Genomic DNA, 13,882 nt, shown 5'->3' on the forward strand with positions numbered 1-13,882 from the left:
GAAAGAATCTCCAGATTGTTGCTAGCTTTGCAGGTATGCAATGTCCATGCTGGGTGGTTGTTCTTCCATCCTCTCAAAAAGAATCCAGGCTTATCATAAGGCTTCATGTATATGCCTGTAAAATAAGCAGCATACTGCTGCTTACTAAGTGCTTCATACCTGTATGGAAACAATGCACCAAAAAAATACATATACTCTAGCCACTGCAAGAGTTTGAACTTGTAAACTTTATGCAAGAAGAATTTCCCCTTTTGTCTCTTAACAAAGCTCTTTCCATTGCCCCACATTAGTTTTGAATGAGTTTGTGTAGATGGTAGTTGTTCTGTCTTTGAAAAGGGTTGAGAACTGAGCATGGTGTCCTGCGCATGGTGAGCGTGGCTGTCACGTTAGAAGCCTGTGCATGTCACATGTGGATGTTTTTGAGTTCCTTTCATTCTGTGGCTGTGTAATTAATTGCAATCATGTTATCTCTGATATTCTCGCATCAGAGGAGTCTTGGTTCATTTAATCAGCTGGTTGCTGTGCTCTGAAGATATATTGTGTGTCACTGAGGTACATGTAGTTGTAAAGCTGTTTGCTGAACCTGGCATGCATAAAGCAAACCTCATGGTCTTGTGTGTCATGTGATGTCCCTTGTTTGATGGCAATAATAACATTCATTAACAAAACACAGTTGAAATAAAATACAGTTTCATGCTGCATGATTATAACATTCATTCTCTAACAAGAGCAGGCAATTGGTCCATCACCAGCATCTTGAGGATAAGATGAAGCTCGTATCTTCACTTTGCTTTCAGGTATCATTTCCTTTTGTACCTCATACTGGGACAGCCAGGTACAATCCATGTACTGGTATGTTAGGGGTCACCATTCCCTGTCTTACTGTGGGTTTCTAGGAGATCTCAAGTCTCAGCTTGGTGGTGGCTGAATTAGCAAGGTCTGTCTGGAGATGAGGAGCTAGCTTGGGCTTCTCTGCCTGATGCACATTGAGGGGAGCTCTCCATCCTGCTGCAAGACACTTGGCTTGTGGGTTAGGGGCCCCTCAAAAGGATGGCTGATGTCAAGTGCTGCTGTGTCAGGGGTATGTTAAAAGCACTCTTCTTCAAAACCATGTACAAGTGTAGAGGTTTGCTGTTCTCCTTGTCCCAAGATGCTCTCCTGGCATGCTTGCTCTTTCAGCAGTCCTGCTTGTTCAATGTTTATGTGCAAGCCAAGATCCTAGCATACGGTATTCTAAAATGGCCACTCTATTTCCATTCTTAAAAGGGAGATTTTTGTCTTTTTGGTTTTTTTTTTGCTTAAGGGCTATATCTGTAAATAAATTTTAGGACTTCTGTCAGAATTATCACCACCAGTTACCTGCTCAAGTACAACGTGCAAGATCACACCTCTTAAAATACCGTATCTTTGATAGCTGGCATGTGGTACATTCATATGTGTGAAGGTGTTAGGCATCCTGACCTCAACTGAAACAATCCTTTTGTGACAACCATTGAATGTATGCGCAGCACGTACAAGAAAGCTTTACTGGAAATGTTCGTTTCATTGGGGTTTTTTTCTGAAGTGCAGTGGAAAGTCAGTTAAAGAAGCCTGAAAAGACGACAGAAATCAAGCCTGTCAGCACCTAACAATTACTCACATACAAGGTATTTCTTCAGTCTGGTTCATCTAAAAAAAAAAACCTTTTCCTTTACCACTGCTTCATTACAGGGAAACTCCTCCTGTACCAGGCTCTTGAGATGTGCAGCAAGGTGAGAACACCTGATGAGCAAGCCATGGTATTGTTTCAGAAGATGGTTACCCTTTCTAGGACCAATGGATTACACTGGTCTAGCTGTAAAATATTATTATAGGTATCCTCATTTCATAGTACTGGTAAAGTGAAATTTTCAAGATGCAACTTAAGTGCATTCCTCTATCTGTACTTGTAGCTACCAACTTGTGCTTTGTTGTGTTGGCTGTCCAGATAACCCAGCCATGGGTTTGGTTACTTGTCAGCAGCTCAGGGAAACTATGTTAATGTATCTCTGGGTTATGATTGTAGTTGGATAGCATTCTGTCCATTAGGTCTGGTCAGGTGAAAGAACCAGTTTGGAACTGAAAAATGAATATCTGGATAAGCAAACTGTCATTCAGACAGTTATAATTTGGTTATAATTTATAAGAAAACATAAACATTCTTTATATACAGCATTGAGCTAGAGAATAATTACTAAATGATATTACTAAATACTACTAAATGAATTGGCCACCCATATTATCTTGTGTCATGTCATAAGGCCCAGCAGTGTTTCTGTAGCAATGACTTTCAGAAGAAGGCAACTCTTCCAGTGCCCTGATATGTCTGGTTTATGGACTGTAGAAGTGGATGTCAGAAGGAGGTACCAGTGTGGCTGGCTGTGCAGAGGTGTGATGTCCATGTTAGGTCCTTCTCCTTTCCCTCCTCTCTGTTAATCAGTAGAAGTAAGAAGGAACCCTTTAAAGTTTATCTGAGTTGCTCTGGGCAGGTAGAAGGTGTTGCAGTGGTGGCAGGGGTATCTCATGTGAATATTGACCAACTTCTTTAAATAGTAGTGCTTCTCTGCTGTCTGTAATCAAAGATGCAACTTTCTTAGTGTTTCAAAGTCATTCAGTGCTGTTCTGACGGCAGCTGCTTGGGAGTGATCAAAGGCAGGCGTACCAGAGACAGCCTTGTGCACTCGGCTTCGCAGGAAAACAGGCAGGATATATTGCTATTCCCATTTTAATTTGTTTTTTTCAATAAATCAGGCTTCATTCCTATTCATCATGTAAAGCTGTTGGATCGTGAGCTGCTGCAGAATGCTAACTAATTTCATAATACTCTGCATAAGGTGACCCACTTACAAGTTCATCCTTCAGTCGTGTTTAAGCTCTGGTCCTGATTTATGTAACAGCATATTGGTTTCATCAAGAATCGTCTGATCACTCACTGTGTTGGCTTCTTTTTGACCTGTACATGATTTGTATTCTCCTCAATTTTAGGAAGAACTTTCTGCCTCTGCGCACATATGGGCAGAATAACACTAATAAACCTTCTTATAAGTAGTCGGTGCTTTGAGCTTTTCTGTCACTTAAAGATGTATTAGAGTAGGAATTAAAAGGAGCTTTAAGACGTCTGCTACAGACGGGACACTGGGAACTTAGCACAAAATGTCCCTCACTACATTGCCCTGTTTGTGCGGTTTTGGACTGTGATTAACATCAACTATGGTGTTATGAGTCATAGTCCCTTAGATTTGAGGGCAGGAAGGCAGGACAGTTCTTTTTCCTCTGTATTTTGCTCACGTGCTCTTCTGAACTGAGAATCAAATTATAGATCATTCCATTGTCGTTACCTTAATTCATTGTACTTACCTTAATTACGTTGTTGAGAGTGTGCTGCCTAGATGTATTAGGGCTGGCATTATTTATTGCGCTCACTTCTCCTTAAAAATATATTTGCAAGTTGATAATAAGGGAGTTAATGCAGCTGAGACACTTGGGCTTCCTTGACAATAAAATACAAGTTTCCATTGCTCCAGGTTTCAGTTTACTGAAAACTAATTAACCTCCCAGTCCTTCAGGATATCACGCAGTGCAGAAAGGTGAAATAATCTGTATTGCAGCCTGCGTACGGCGATACCCAACCTTTCTCGTTTTCCCTTGTAGCATTCATTCTTCTGCCGACTGACGGAAGATAAGAAATCTGAAAAGTTCTTTAAGGTTTTTTATGATCGCATGAAAGTGGCACAGCAAGAAATCAAGGCTACTGTCACAGTCAACACTAGTGACTTAGGAAATAAAAAGAAAGATGAAGACTCAGACAGAGATGTACCGAACAGGAAAAGAGGTAATCCCTGCTTGTTCGTTTCTGAAGTGACGAGGGAGTAAAATGCTGTGTTTTGAACTCAGTTCAATTGCTGCAATAATGCTCTGATCTCTGATCCCACAGAACAAAGTTCAGAGATCAGTGGTGCCCTGGCTCAGGATTTCAAGAGCTTCATCCCCTCTTCATCCATTTGTGAGATTGTGCTATTGAAATGATGAAAAAGTATTTGAGATGAGACTCTGCCGCCTTGTCTATCGTGACAAGCTGCCCAAATCTGATCCGTAGTAACGACCCTGGACTGTGGGTTGTGGTCAGTGCCTTCTCTAACAATAAGTGGAGAAATCCTGTTTTTCTTTGATAGCAGGTCCTTTTATTGTAACTCCTGATAGTTCTAGATGTGTGCACCCTAACAAATTAATACCAGAATTTGTAACTTTAATACGGTTCGCATAAAAGGTGCAAAGAATGTGACATGATACCCTTCTAAACTCGAGACCCTCACATCACACTAAACATACTGACAAAAAGAACTGGTGATGAATAGCTGGCCTGCGTGTGAAACTAGCGGGAAATGTGTGAATAGATTTTTCTGGTCCCCTTTATTCATTTTGCCTAAGGAAGAGCTGTTCTTGTGTGTTGTAGTGAGAGAACCAATGAGCCAAATTACCGAGGAAGTGCGGGATCAGTTACTGGAGGCCTCTGCAGCTACAAAAAAGGCTTATAACACTTATCGGAGGGAGGCTGATCCTGATGACCATTATTCGGCAGGAGAAGGAGCACAGTCTGCAGCAGACAAGAGCAAAGATGACCTGGAGATGAGTGCTGTTATCTCAATAATGCAACCCATCCTCCGGTTCTTGCAGCTGCTCTGTGAAAACCACAATCGGGATTTGCAGGTACAGTCTGGCTCCACGAGCAGCCGTGCTTGTGTCACTTCATGCAGTCACTGTGATTCCCATCAGTCTCGTTAATCCTGTGTCTTTTTTAATTGATACATAACCAGCTATTTTCTTTAGCCAAAAAAAAGAGTATATCTTGAGGGGCAAATACAGGGAAGGTCAGTTATCCAGTGTTCAGTGGTATTTTCAATATGTGTAAAAGATGGTGGGATGAACACCTGACATGGCTTTTTAAAAGTACATACTTAAAGCAAGCAAGTGTTCTGCTGTCAAGTTACTGGTCTATTTTTGACAGGGGAAGGAAAATAAAAGAAGTCATATAGAAAAATAGAGTGTTGGGACTTTGGTTCCAGCAGCAATCGACCATATGCTTTCCAGCCTTCTTCTGAAAGCTGTGCATCTTCCAGAACTGTGTAAGTTAGGTTTGAGTTAGAAGTAAATAGGAATCACACTGCTTTCCAGTAAGCAGCTTCTCCTGGGTTTTCATGGATCTGTTCATGAGCATAGAGTTGAACAAATGGTGATGGTGTCAGAAAAGTCTCAGCTGGAGTTGAATCTGGTGAGGGACATGAAGGGCAACAAGAAGGGTTTAGGTTGTACGCACAGCAGAAGGAGACTAGGGAGAACATGGGTCTTCTGCTGAATGTGGCAGAGGCCCTGATGATAAAGGACACAGGGAAGGCCAAGGTGCTCAATTCCATCTTCACTTTGCTCGCTGCTGGTTAAGACCAGCCTTCACAAACTGTAGATTGCCAAAGGACCAGAGCCATCTGATGGGCAAGGAGAGGCAGAGACAGCTGGGAGAGGTCAGCCAGGAGAGGCAAAAGCTTGGGATATCTCACCTGTGTGTACAAATACCTGACAGGGGGATGTGAAGAGGACGGAGCCAGGCTCTGCTTGGTGATGCCTCATGACAGGGCAAGTGGAGTTGGAGTTTCCAAAGATCCCTTCCAACCTCAGAAGTCCTGTGATACTCTGAGATGTGTTTGTATGATTTAAAATAGCGAGCACAGATCTTGTATGTTGGTAATCTTATCTAGCGCGTGCCTCCGCAGGAGGTAAGAGTTTTTGCTTACAAATGGACAGCAATTAAAGTGATTTTTATTCAGCATAACCACTGCCGCTGGATTAGAATTGGAGGCAAGCGAGGAGCTAGTGAGATGCAGTACAATGTACTAAATGCCGTCATAAAGGAGGGATAATTGCCTTGATTGCATATTGTTATACAGCACACCAGAAGTGTAGGACCCTGCATGAGTGCTTTTCAGACCTGCCAAATCACTTCCACTGAACTGGAATGCCCCGCTGCTGGCAATATATGAAATCAAATCTGTATGGTAATGTTCCTGTGCCATGAACGTGTGCATCTCATAGCATTTCATAGGTGCTGAGGTTCCGTACATCAGGTTTTCTCCTCATTCTCTCAAAAAACTATTTGATCTTTGTTTTGACAAACAATTTTCATGCCATTAGCGATGTCGGAGACAAGCAGGATGCAGTTTTATGTGGCAGTAGTCCAAACCGCACGCACATGATCCTTTGCTGCTGCTGTCTTTGGCTAAGCACTGAAGGCTATAGGAGAAAATTGGATTCAAGCCAGTGCACAAACTGGCCTGAGTGGTTCTCAAGTTAGATTTAGGTTAGAAGTTAATAGGAATCACCTGCCCAGTGCAGTTGTAGCTTTATCAAACCAAGCGTTTTACAAGCTGTTAGCAATTGTGAGTAGCCTGATGATGTGCAAACCCAAGAAAATGCAAGGTATGGCTGTAAGAGTCAGTGTGTGTTTTGGATGAGGAGGAAATCTTCCTGAAATGGCTTAGGGAGTTGCAATACCGTGCCTTTTGCATCACTCAAGTGTTCCCTTGGCAGATACAGCTGCAGTTTGTTCTGCATTGCAGACAGTCAGGGTGCTGTCCACCTCCAGCTTACTCTATGGGTCTGGAGGAGGAGGAGTTCTAATATCTCATTCAGGTTATTGCAAGGACTGAGACAGATGGGTGAACACAAGTGTGTTTCCTTACCCACTTCAGGCTGAAATCGGGTTTTGCTGTGCAGTACTCTTGGTGTTTCTGTTTCTCTCTCAGCACACAGATACTTGGGTGCTCTTATTAAATTTGCCTCTGATTCAGTGCGAGAGCTCAGCCTTGGAAGCAAAGCTGCCGTGGCTCTATAGCCAGCTTTTGTTGTCTGATCTGCTTTGACTGGGCTACAGCCCCACCAGTTTCCTCAGGAGGTCTTTTCTGTGCTGTCTCCTTTCTGAATGACACTGTCCCTGTGTACTACGGAGCCAGTCACGAGAACTGAACTCGTGACAAGGTGAGGGAAGCATCCAGCGAGCACTTGGCTCTGAGCAGGAGCTGCCCTGGCTGGAGGTGAGGAGGAGTGGAACAGGGATTCACCACAGAGCAGGGAGCAGTGCCCTCCTTCCACAGTCAGTGCCTGGGCAGCTGATACCCAGAAGCCTTCAGCTTCAGTGTTGCACTTAAAAATCCTAAGTGCATCAGAAAAATAATGGTCCATTTCTTTTCTTTCCTATAGCATGTGATATTTCTGTGAAATAAAAACATTGTGGTAGTATGCTAGGCAGTCATGCTCAGATTACAGGTCTAAGTTGGTAGGTTAAGTACAGCTTTTGTGCAAAATAAAGCAAGAACTGATATAACTTTCAACATTAGATGTGACTTGCTTTTATTCGTAATCCCTGGAGACAAAGCCTGAGTAGTAAAGACCATTAAAGCTCTGCATGTTGCAGGGAGGTGTTTCAGTAGTTTGGCTCATGAAGCGTTACTGCTGCATGCAGAACGTGAGCTGGTTTAGCTTGCCATGTTTTAGGCAAGAAGAGCATGTGAGAACTAACTTTGTAAGACCAAAGTGCAAGCCTGTATTCAGTGCTGGATGCCTTGCTTTACCTGGTTGCTTGTAAAGAAAAACCTGGCAATTTAAATATGCCTCTTTACTAAGACCTTTTTTATTTATGTTCTTGCTTTGCAAAGTTTTTCCAATTGGGGATCGGATTTCTGCTAAAACAAAAGACTGTCCAAAGAAAACATTTAGGCTTCTGGGGGCATTACCCACTTACATGGTAGAACTGTTCCTTCCAAGGACTCGGTGTTCAGCCCTGCTCGAACAAATCAAGCAAGCATTCTGAAAGCCAATTTTATTTTTAGTCATTGTGTTTGCTCTAAAGGGTATTTGGCTTTAGGCTGTGTACTGGGAAGCAAAGTCCCCAACACCCTGACATGCTGCAGAGGCATTAAGAACTGGCTGCAGATGCTGCTTTGACAAGTGTAGCCCTATCTGGTCACACGTCCCAGAAATGGGGAGGACTGGGCTCCCTAAAAATGAACAGAGTGTGAAGTCAGCTGAGTACCTCCAGGCGGTTATTCACAAAGGTAGGAGTTTAAATACTGCCTGAGTCTGAGTGCACTTCATCCCATCTGAAAGTGTTTCTCAACTGAGTATGTAAGCTCCTTAATGTCAGGCAGTATGGATGCTCTTCCCCTCCTTTTCTCCTGAGGATCCCACCAGCTGCATATTTTCATATGTTCAAGCTGAACCTGCCACTGTCACTCTTTATTCTGAATCCAGAGTCTTGTGGGTGGAACAGACCTTGGGTTCATTCCCACTGGAAGCAATAGGATGGCACGTTCAATACTGATGAGTTGGGTTCCCACTCTGTAGCCAGTGAGATGCTCTGGACGACAGAAAATTAGCAACAGACGTTCCCTGGGGCAGTTTCTCACAGAGCAGTGGGGTCTTGTTTTCTACAGTTTGTTCCTTCCCCTTGTTTAGCCATCTAACATTGTCCTTCTGTGCCTCCTTCCTCCTCTTTCCTTTCTGTTCATTGACTTAGGATCAAGATGCTAAAGGCTGGTATAAACCTAGCTATAACCAGAATAAATGCCATACCGCAGCCAGGAAGCATTTTGTTTAATCACATTCAATATTATCCATTATTTTTGCTTTTTTTTCCTGGAGGGAAGGCACGAGCTGTGATTTTTGTAGCATCAACCTTCTACATTCTGACAAGTTAATCAAAAGTCAGGATACTAAATGAGCAATCAGCTGAAATGTGCTGAATCACTGTCACCTTTAGTCTGCATTCATAGACAGACTTTTCTTTTTATAGCTTAGCTTTCAATTGAATCTGGCAATTTCTCAGTCTCTTTGCCTTAAAAGACTTACTAGTCTGACGCAGACACTGGAGGCAATCAGTTAACAGCGCTCCTCTGCAGGCTGTCAGGGAAGACCTTGGTGGTTCCATGGTCCTGTGCATCTTGTTCACCTGTGGGGTTTTTTTAACCTTTGAAGTATTTTTTAACCTGCTAGAATTAAGCTAGATAGGAGTTGTCCTGAAACTTCAAAGGAAAGAAAATGGTAGTGGCCATCCATTTTTACAGGATGCTGCTGGGAATACACCGACAAACAGTATCTGAGTCACTGGGGAATTGTTGTTCATTCTTGTTCTTCTTTGTTTTGGTGGTTGTTGGTTTGGTTTTTTTTCATTTGCAATACAGGAGAGAGGAAACCTGTTTCAACCACACTGGTAAATCTGGCGTTTCATTAGAGGAGCCGCTCCTAATCAGCAGCTGCAAGCAGGGATTATAGTAATTATGTGGGAAGAAATGCAGTTGAGAGAATTGCATTTCAAGATGCCCCCTTTCAAGGGGTACAGTCAGGTACATCCTCACCCTTTGTGCAGGGTGTTCTGTGGAGCCAGGGCATTGCTGCTTCTTTCTTGGAGAAGGGCCTTGGGAGGAGAGTGCTGTGAGTGGTGGTTAGCAGTGTAATGTAGTAGGTATGCTAGAAAGAAAGCTTCCAGGCTCAGGAGAGTTCTGATCACCAGTGAGTGGCTGATACCATGTTGGGTTTCAGTGCTGTAGTGGATGCACTCTGTTTATTGCTGCTTGTCTTCTATAGAACTTGAAACCAACAAGCTTCTCAAGAGAGCAGTACCTTGCAAGCAAGCTCTGAAAGAGGCTTAAATTCCTTGTACAGACATCAGTGCAATATACCATGCAGTGCAATTGTGGGTTGATGAACTTAATAAAATATTATGGTCCAAGTATCAGTTTGGTTTTTCTCCCTTCCTTCCTGGCTTCCTCACAGAACTTCCTACGCTGCCAGAACAACAAGACCAACTACAACTTGGTGTGTGAGACCCTGCAGTTTCTGGACTGCATCTGTGGAAGCACAACTGGGGGACTTGGCCTTCTTGGTCTGTATATAAATGAGAAAAACGTAGCGCTCATCAATCAGACACTGGAAAGTTTGACCGAGTACTGTCAAGGACCTTGCCATGAGAACCAGGTAATACATCTATAGCTGTGAAAAGCATGACCCTTTCTCCCTTCACCTGCAGCACGTGCTCTCCTGGGCTTGGCTCTCACTCTACACTTGGATTGTCTTGCAACTCTGCTTATTTGACTTGGCCTACAAAGGGGCTGGTTTGTTTTTTTCTTCATGAACTCGTAATAATCAACTTCTCTTTCTTGAGGCTCGCTCTGAGGAGTTGAACCAGTCAAAGCAACAGAGATTTTCTTGCTTTCCTAGAATTTAAGTTGTTTTATGAGACTTGACAGACAGGGAGAGCAGGGAACTTTTGTGTTTGAAACACTCTATAGTTAAAATGTTTCTAAACCCCAGCTCTGTTGCCTGGTGTAAATTAAACCAGGAATGTAGCCCCCCAGCCTGATGGGAGAAGGTTGAGCTCTTTAGCTTCATTAATGGAGGCGATAAGCACATTGAGGTTGTTTGCAGTCATAGTCTTTTGTGTATAACCAGGTGTGTGTCACTGCCAGCTGTCAATGCACTTCCATGGGGATGTGGTAGGTGTTCTTAAGGAGGACAGGTTGGGTGTTTGCGAGGACCACCAAAATCTGGAACACCAGCCTTTGTCCAGCTTCCTCCAAACCATACTGTCAGCAGTATGTTCTGTTTTTAAGGTATAACTGTTTTAAAGCAAACATGGTGGTTTAAATAGCTGTGGTACAGGATAGGTATAACTGAATAACTGCTATAATCCTATTGGATAAAGCATTTAATGGCCCACAGCTGGTCTTCATCTGCTGTGTGCCTTGAAGTGATCAGCAAGGAATATGGGAGGACACTTCATTGGCATAAACAGGAGCATTTAGGTACTCAAGAATTATGGTTTGCTCCAGCAGGAAGGATCAGAGGGCAGGGGCAGCTGCCCTGCTTGGCTGTGCTTTTCTCCTTCATCTTATACAATCATAGAATAGTTAGGGTTGGAAAGGACCTTACAATCATCAAGTTCCAACCCCCTCTGCCATGGGCAGGGACACTTCACACTAGACCATGTCACCGAAGACTTTTACAGAAGCATCACCAAGTAGTCAGGCCTGTTTCTTTTGCCTTTGGTCTAAATGTGGCTCTTTGCTAGAGCTGTTTCCATGGGTCACATGAAGTCTGAAAGTCTAGAGTAAATCAAAGTAAAGAGGTAGCTATCCCAGAATAGTCTTCCTTTAGATATAGGTATGGATCTTTGCATGGAGCTTGATGACAGAGCGGGGCTCTGCATTTTGAAGCCAGCAAGCTACTGTCAGTTTGTATGTTTTAGTTACAGACCATTGTAAAAGCAAGGTTAAAGGGTAAGCAAGAAATTTACCGGAATTCACATTCTTTGGTTAGACTGGACTGAAATAGGTGTTGCTTGGCACAGCTAAAATAAAGAAAACTCTCCTTAATCTTAGCAAAACAGTGTTCTTCCTTAGCTATGTGCTCAGCCTGGATGCTTTGGCATGTGAATGCTTCGTTTATCAACTGTGTTGCCTTTTGCTTCCTGAGGCTGGGTGGTTTCAGTAGGACAGATGTTAGGAAAAGGTTGAAAGAAAATGCCTTAATCTTTTGTTATTCAACTGATTGGAGTTTTCTGTTCAGTTATCCATCTCGAACAGCTTACGAGGTGATGAAAGAGGTGACTCTTCTCTTCTGGCTGGGTCACCAGTCTGGGCTGCATTTTTAGTGCAGACAATTAGTGAAGTTTGAATTTTCTTTGGACAGAACTGCATTGCTACTCACGAGTCCAATGGTATTGACATCATCACAGCATTAATTCTCAATGACATCAACCCTTTGGGAAAGAAGCGGATGGACCTTGTGTTGGAGCTGAAGGCAAGTGACTGTTTTGTGCAATCCACATAAAGTGTCAGATGAAACACAGTTTTACTGTTGGAATTATGTGGGTGTTTATTATACTCCAGTATTTGTAAGTGCCAAAAAATGATTTGCATCAGCGAACTGGAGACAGTGCCTAAAGATTGGTTGTCACAGGTAGTTCATCGTTTAAATGATAACATGGAGCCACCAGTTTTCAGACTGGGGTGATATGCTGAGAAATCCTTAAATAATTTCCTGTTAAAGCCAGTGAAAGCTTCTCTGTTGTTGGAGAGCTTTTACATATACAATGGCAGTAAAATTTCCTGTGCTATGCCTAGTTTCCCAGTACTTTATTGCTGTTGTTTAATCTGTTGATGCTAAATCATCAAGAAATTTTTAAGGCTGTTTAATACTGAAATAATTAGCCCTAGTGCTGGTTTCAGGATACATTAGCAGGTTGTCTTCTAGCAGCAGTAGTCACTAAGCACTCCTGCTTCAACATATGTTAGAAGTATTTGCTTTCTGACTTACTGTCCTGTGAAATAGTGCAGTGTCTACTTGTTTTCCGTTGTCAACTCACACCATTATTATGGGTCATGTAGGGTTTTTATTGTTCTAAATAAAAAATGCTTTTAGACTCGATGAGCATTATCCTTCAAAATTAAATACTTTGTTGGGTTTTATTGTCAGGCATGATGGATTTTAATCTTAATTGTTTGTATTAAAGTAGTCTGGTGCCTTGTGGTAGTTTCCCATTTCCTCCCTCTATTTCTTGGCATGAGCAGGTTGCAGAGTAATTTTCAGTTAAAAGCAGTAAAGCACATCTGTGTCTTCAGCCTTGACTGTCCTTTGATCTAATCAGCATTATCTTCAGTAAAGCTGAGCTGCACCATTTTGGAGTTGAGAGCTTGTAGTGATGCTGCAGGATCTTTAGAACAAAACAATATCATACAGGCTTGAAATGTCAGCATTTATAAGTCTAAACCTTGACTTGAGTTAATTTGATTTCTCCCAGTAAGTTGGGTTTGGGAAATAAACTGGTAAAATATACTGTTAAGTTCTGTATCTCAGTAATAAAGATTGAGTGTTTGGCAAGATGAGGCTGTAGGAGTCCTGCAGTGGCTGGCTGGGAAGATTTGCCTTGCCTGTGGCTCGTATTTGTAGAAACTGGGTATCTAAAGCTGTTCTGGACAGCAGGGGTGGTAATGCTCAAACTGGGTACCCACATTTTTTCACTTCTGGCACTGATTGCCAATGGTTTTCCTTCAGAACAACGCTTCTAAACTGCTCTTGGCAATCATGGAGAGCAGGCACGACAGTGAGAACGCAGAGAGGATCCTCTACAACATGAGACCCAAAGAGCTGGTGAGTCCCTGGGTCATTCCAGAGCTACCAACTCCCTTCAAGCCAGGTACAGCAGCACTGGGGAGACTGGGCTGTGTCCACCCCAGAGGTGCTCCGAGAGGTCTTTGCACTGATCACGGACAACTGGAAGAGCTCTCAAGGATTTGGTTGAAGGAGCGCAGTATCCACAGGGCACAGGTCTGCCTAGTACGCAGGCAGCACAAACGATTAGAGGAGGCATGCTGAATACTGTGGAGAAGGGATTCAGCATTCTACATAAGGCAAGGAAGGAGCATCCCCTGGGGCTTGGGAATCCATATGCAGAAGTTATTTGCACAGGAGACAGATGAAAATGTCTTGTGACCTAAAAGCTGTTAAGCAGCCTGTAGCAGGCTTTTGGGCTGGTTAATGTGTTAACTGGTGAAAACAAATAGAAGATTCAAAGTACAGGTTAAATGCCATCGACTTGTCTCTATGCACGTAGTTATGGCAGGGGCCAGAGATCACAACATGATGCAGCGTGTGGTGAGTGTGGCCCGGAACACATTACCTGAAGGGGAGTATGAAGTTTAGTTTCCTATGGTAATGAGCTCAGCTGAAGGTGCTGAATTCAGGTCTCCTGTTTTATCCTAAGCCCACTTACCAACAAAATATGTTGATAAGCCCATATTATTCCTCTTGAATCTATATG

The 13,882-nt window shown here is 42.9% G+C and overlaps 1 protein-coding gene across 5 annotated transcripts in view; it reads left to right on the forward strand.

The window, feature by feature from the left end:
- Nucleotides 1-13,882, forward strand: part of ITPR1 (inositol 1,4,5-trisphosphate receptor type 1) — a 163,489-nt gene that overhangs the window by 112,042 nt on the left and 37,565 nt on the right. For all 5 annotated transcript variants that reach the window (XM_034066017.1, XM_005149436.2, XM_005149437.2 and 2 more), the window contains 5 exons: nt 3,670-3,850; nt 4,472-4,725; nt 9,838-10,038; nt 11,752-11,862; nt 13,117-13,212. In XM_034066017.1, coding sequence (XP_033921908.1) covers nt 3,670-3,850; nt 4,472-4,725; nt 9,838-10,038; nt 11,752-11,862; nt 13,117-13,212 — 843 coding nt within the window. The remainder of the gene's footprint in view (nt 1-3,669; nt 3,851-4,471; nt 4,726-9,837; nt 10,039-11,751; nt 11,863-13,116; nt 13,213-13,882) is intronic.

The sequence above is a fragment of the Melopsittacus undulatus genome, chromosome 9 (assembly GCF_012275295.1).
Source record: "Melopsittacus undulatus isolate bMelUnd1 chromosome 9, bMelUnd1.mat.Z, whole genome shotgun sequence".
NCBI lineage: Eukaryota > Metazoa > Chordata > Aves > Psittaciformes > Psittaculidae > Melopsittacus > Melopsittacus undulatus.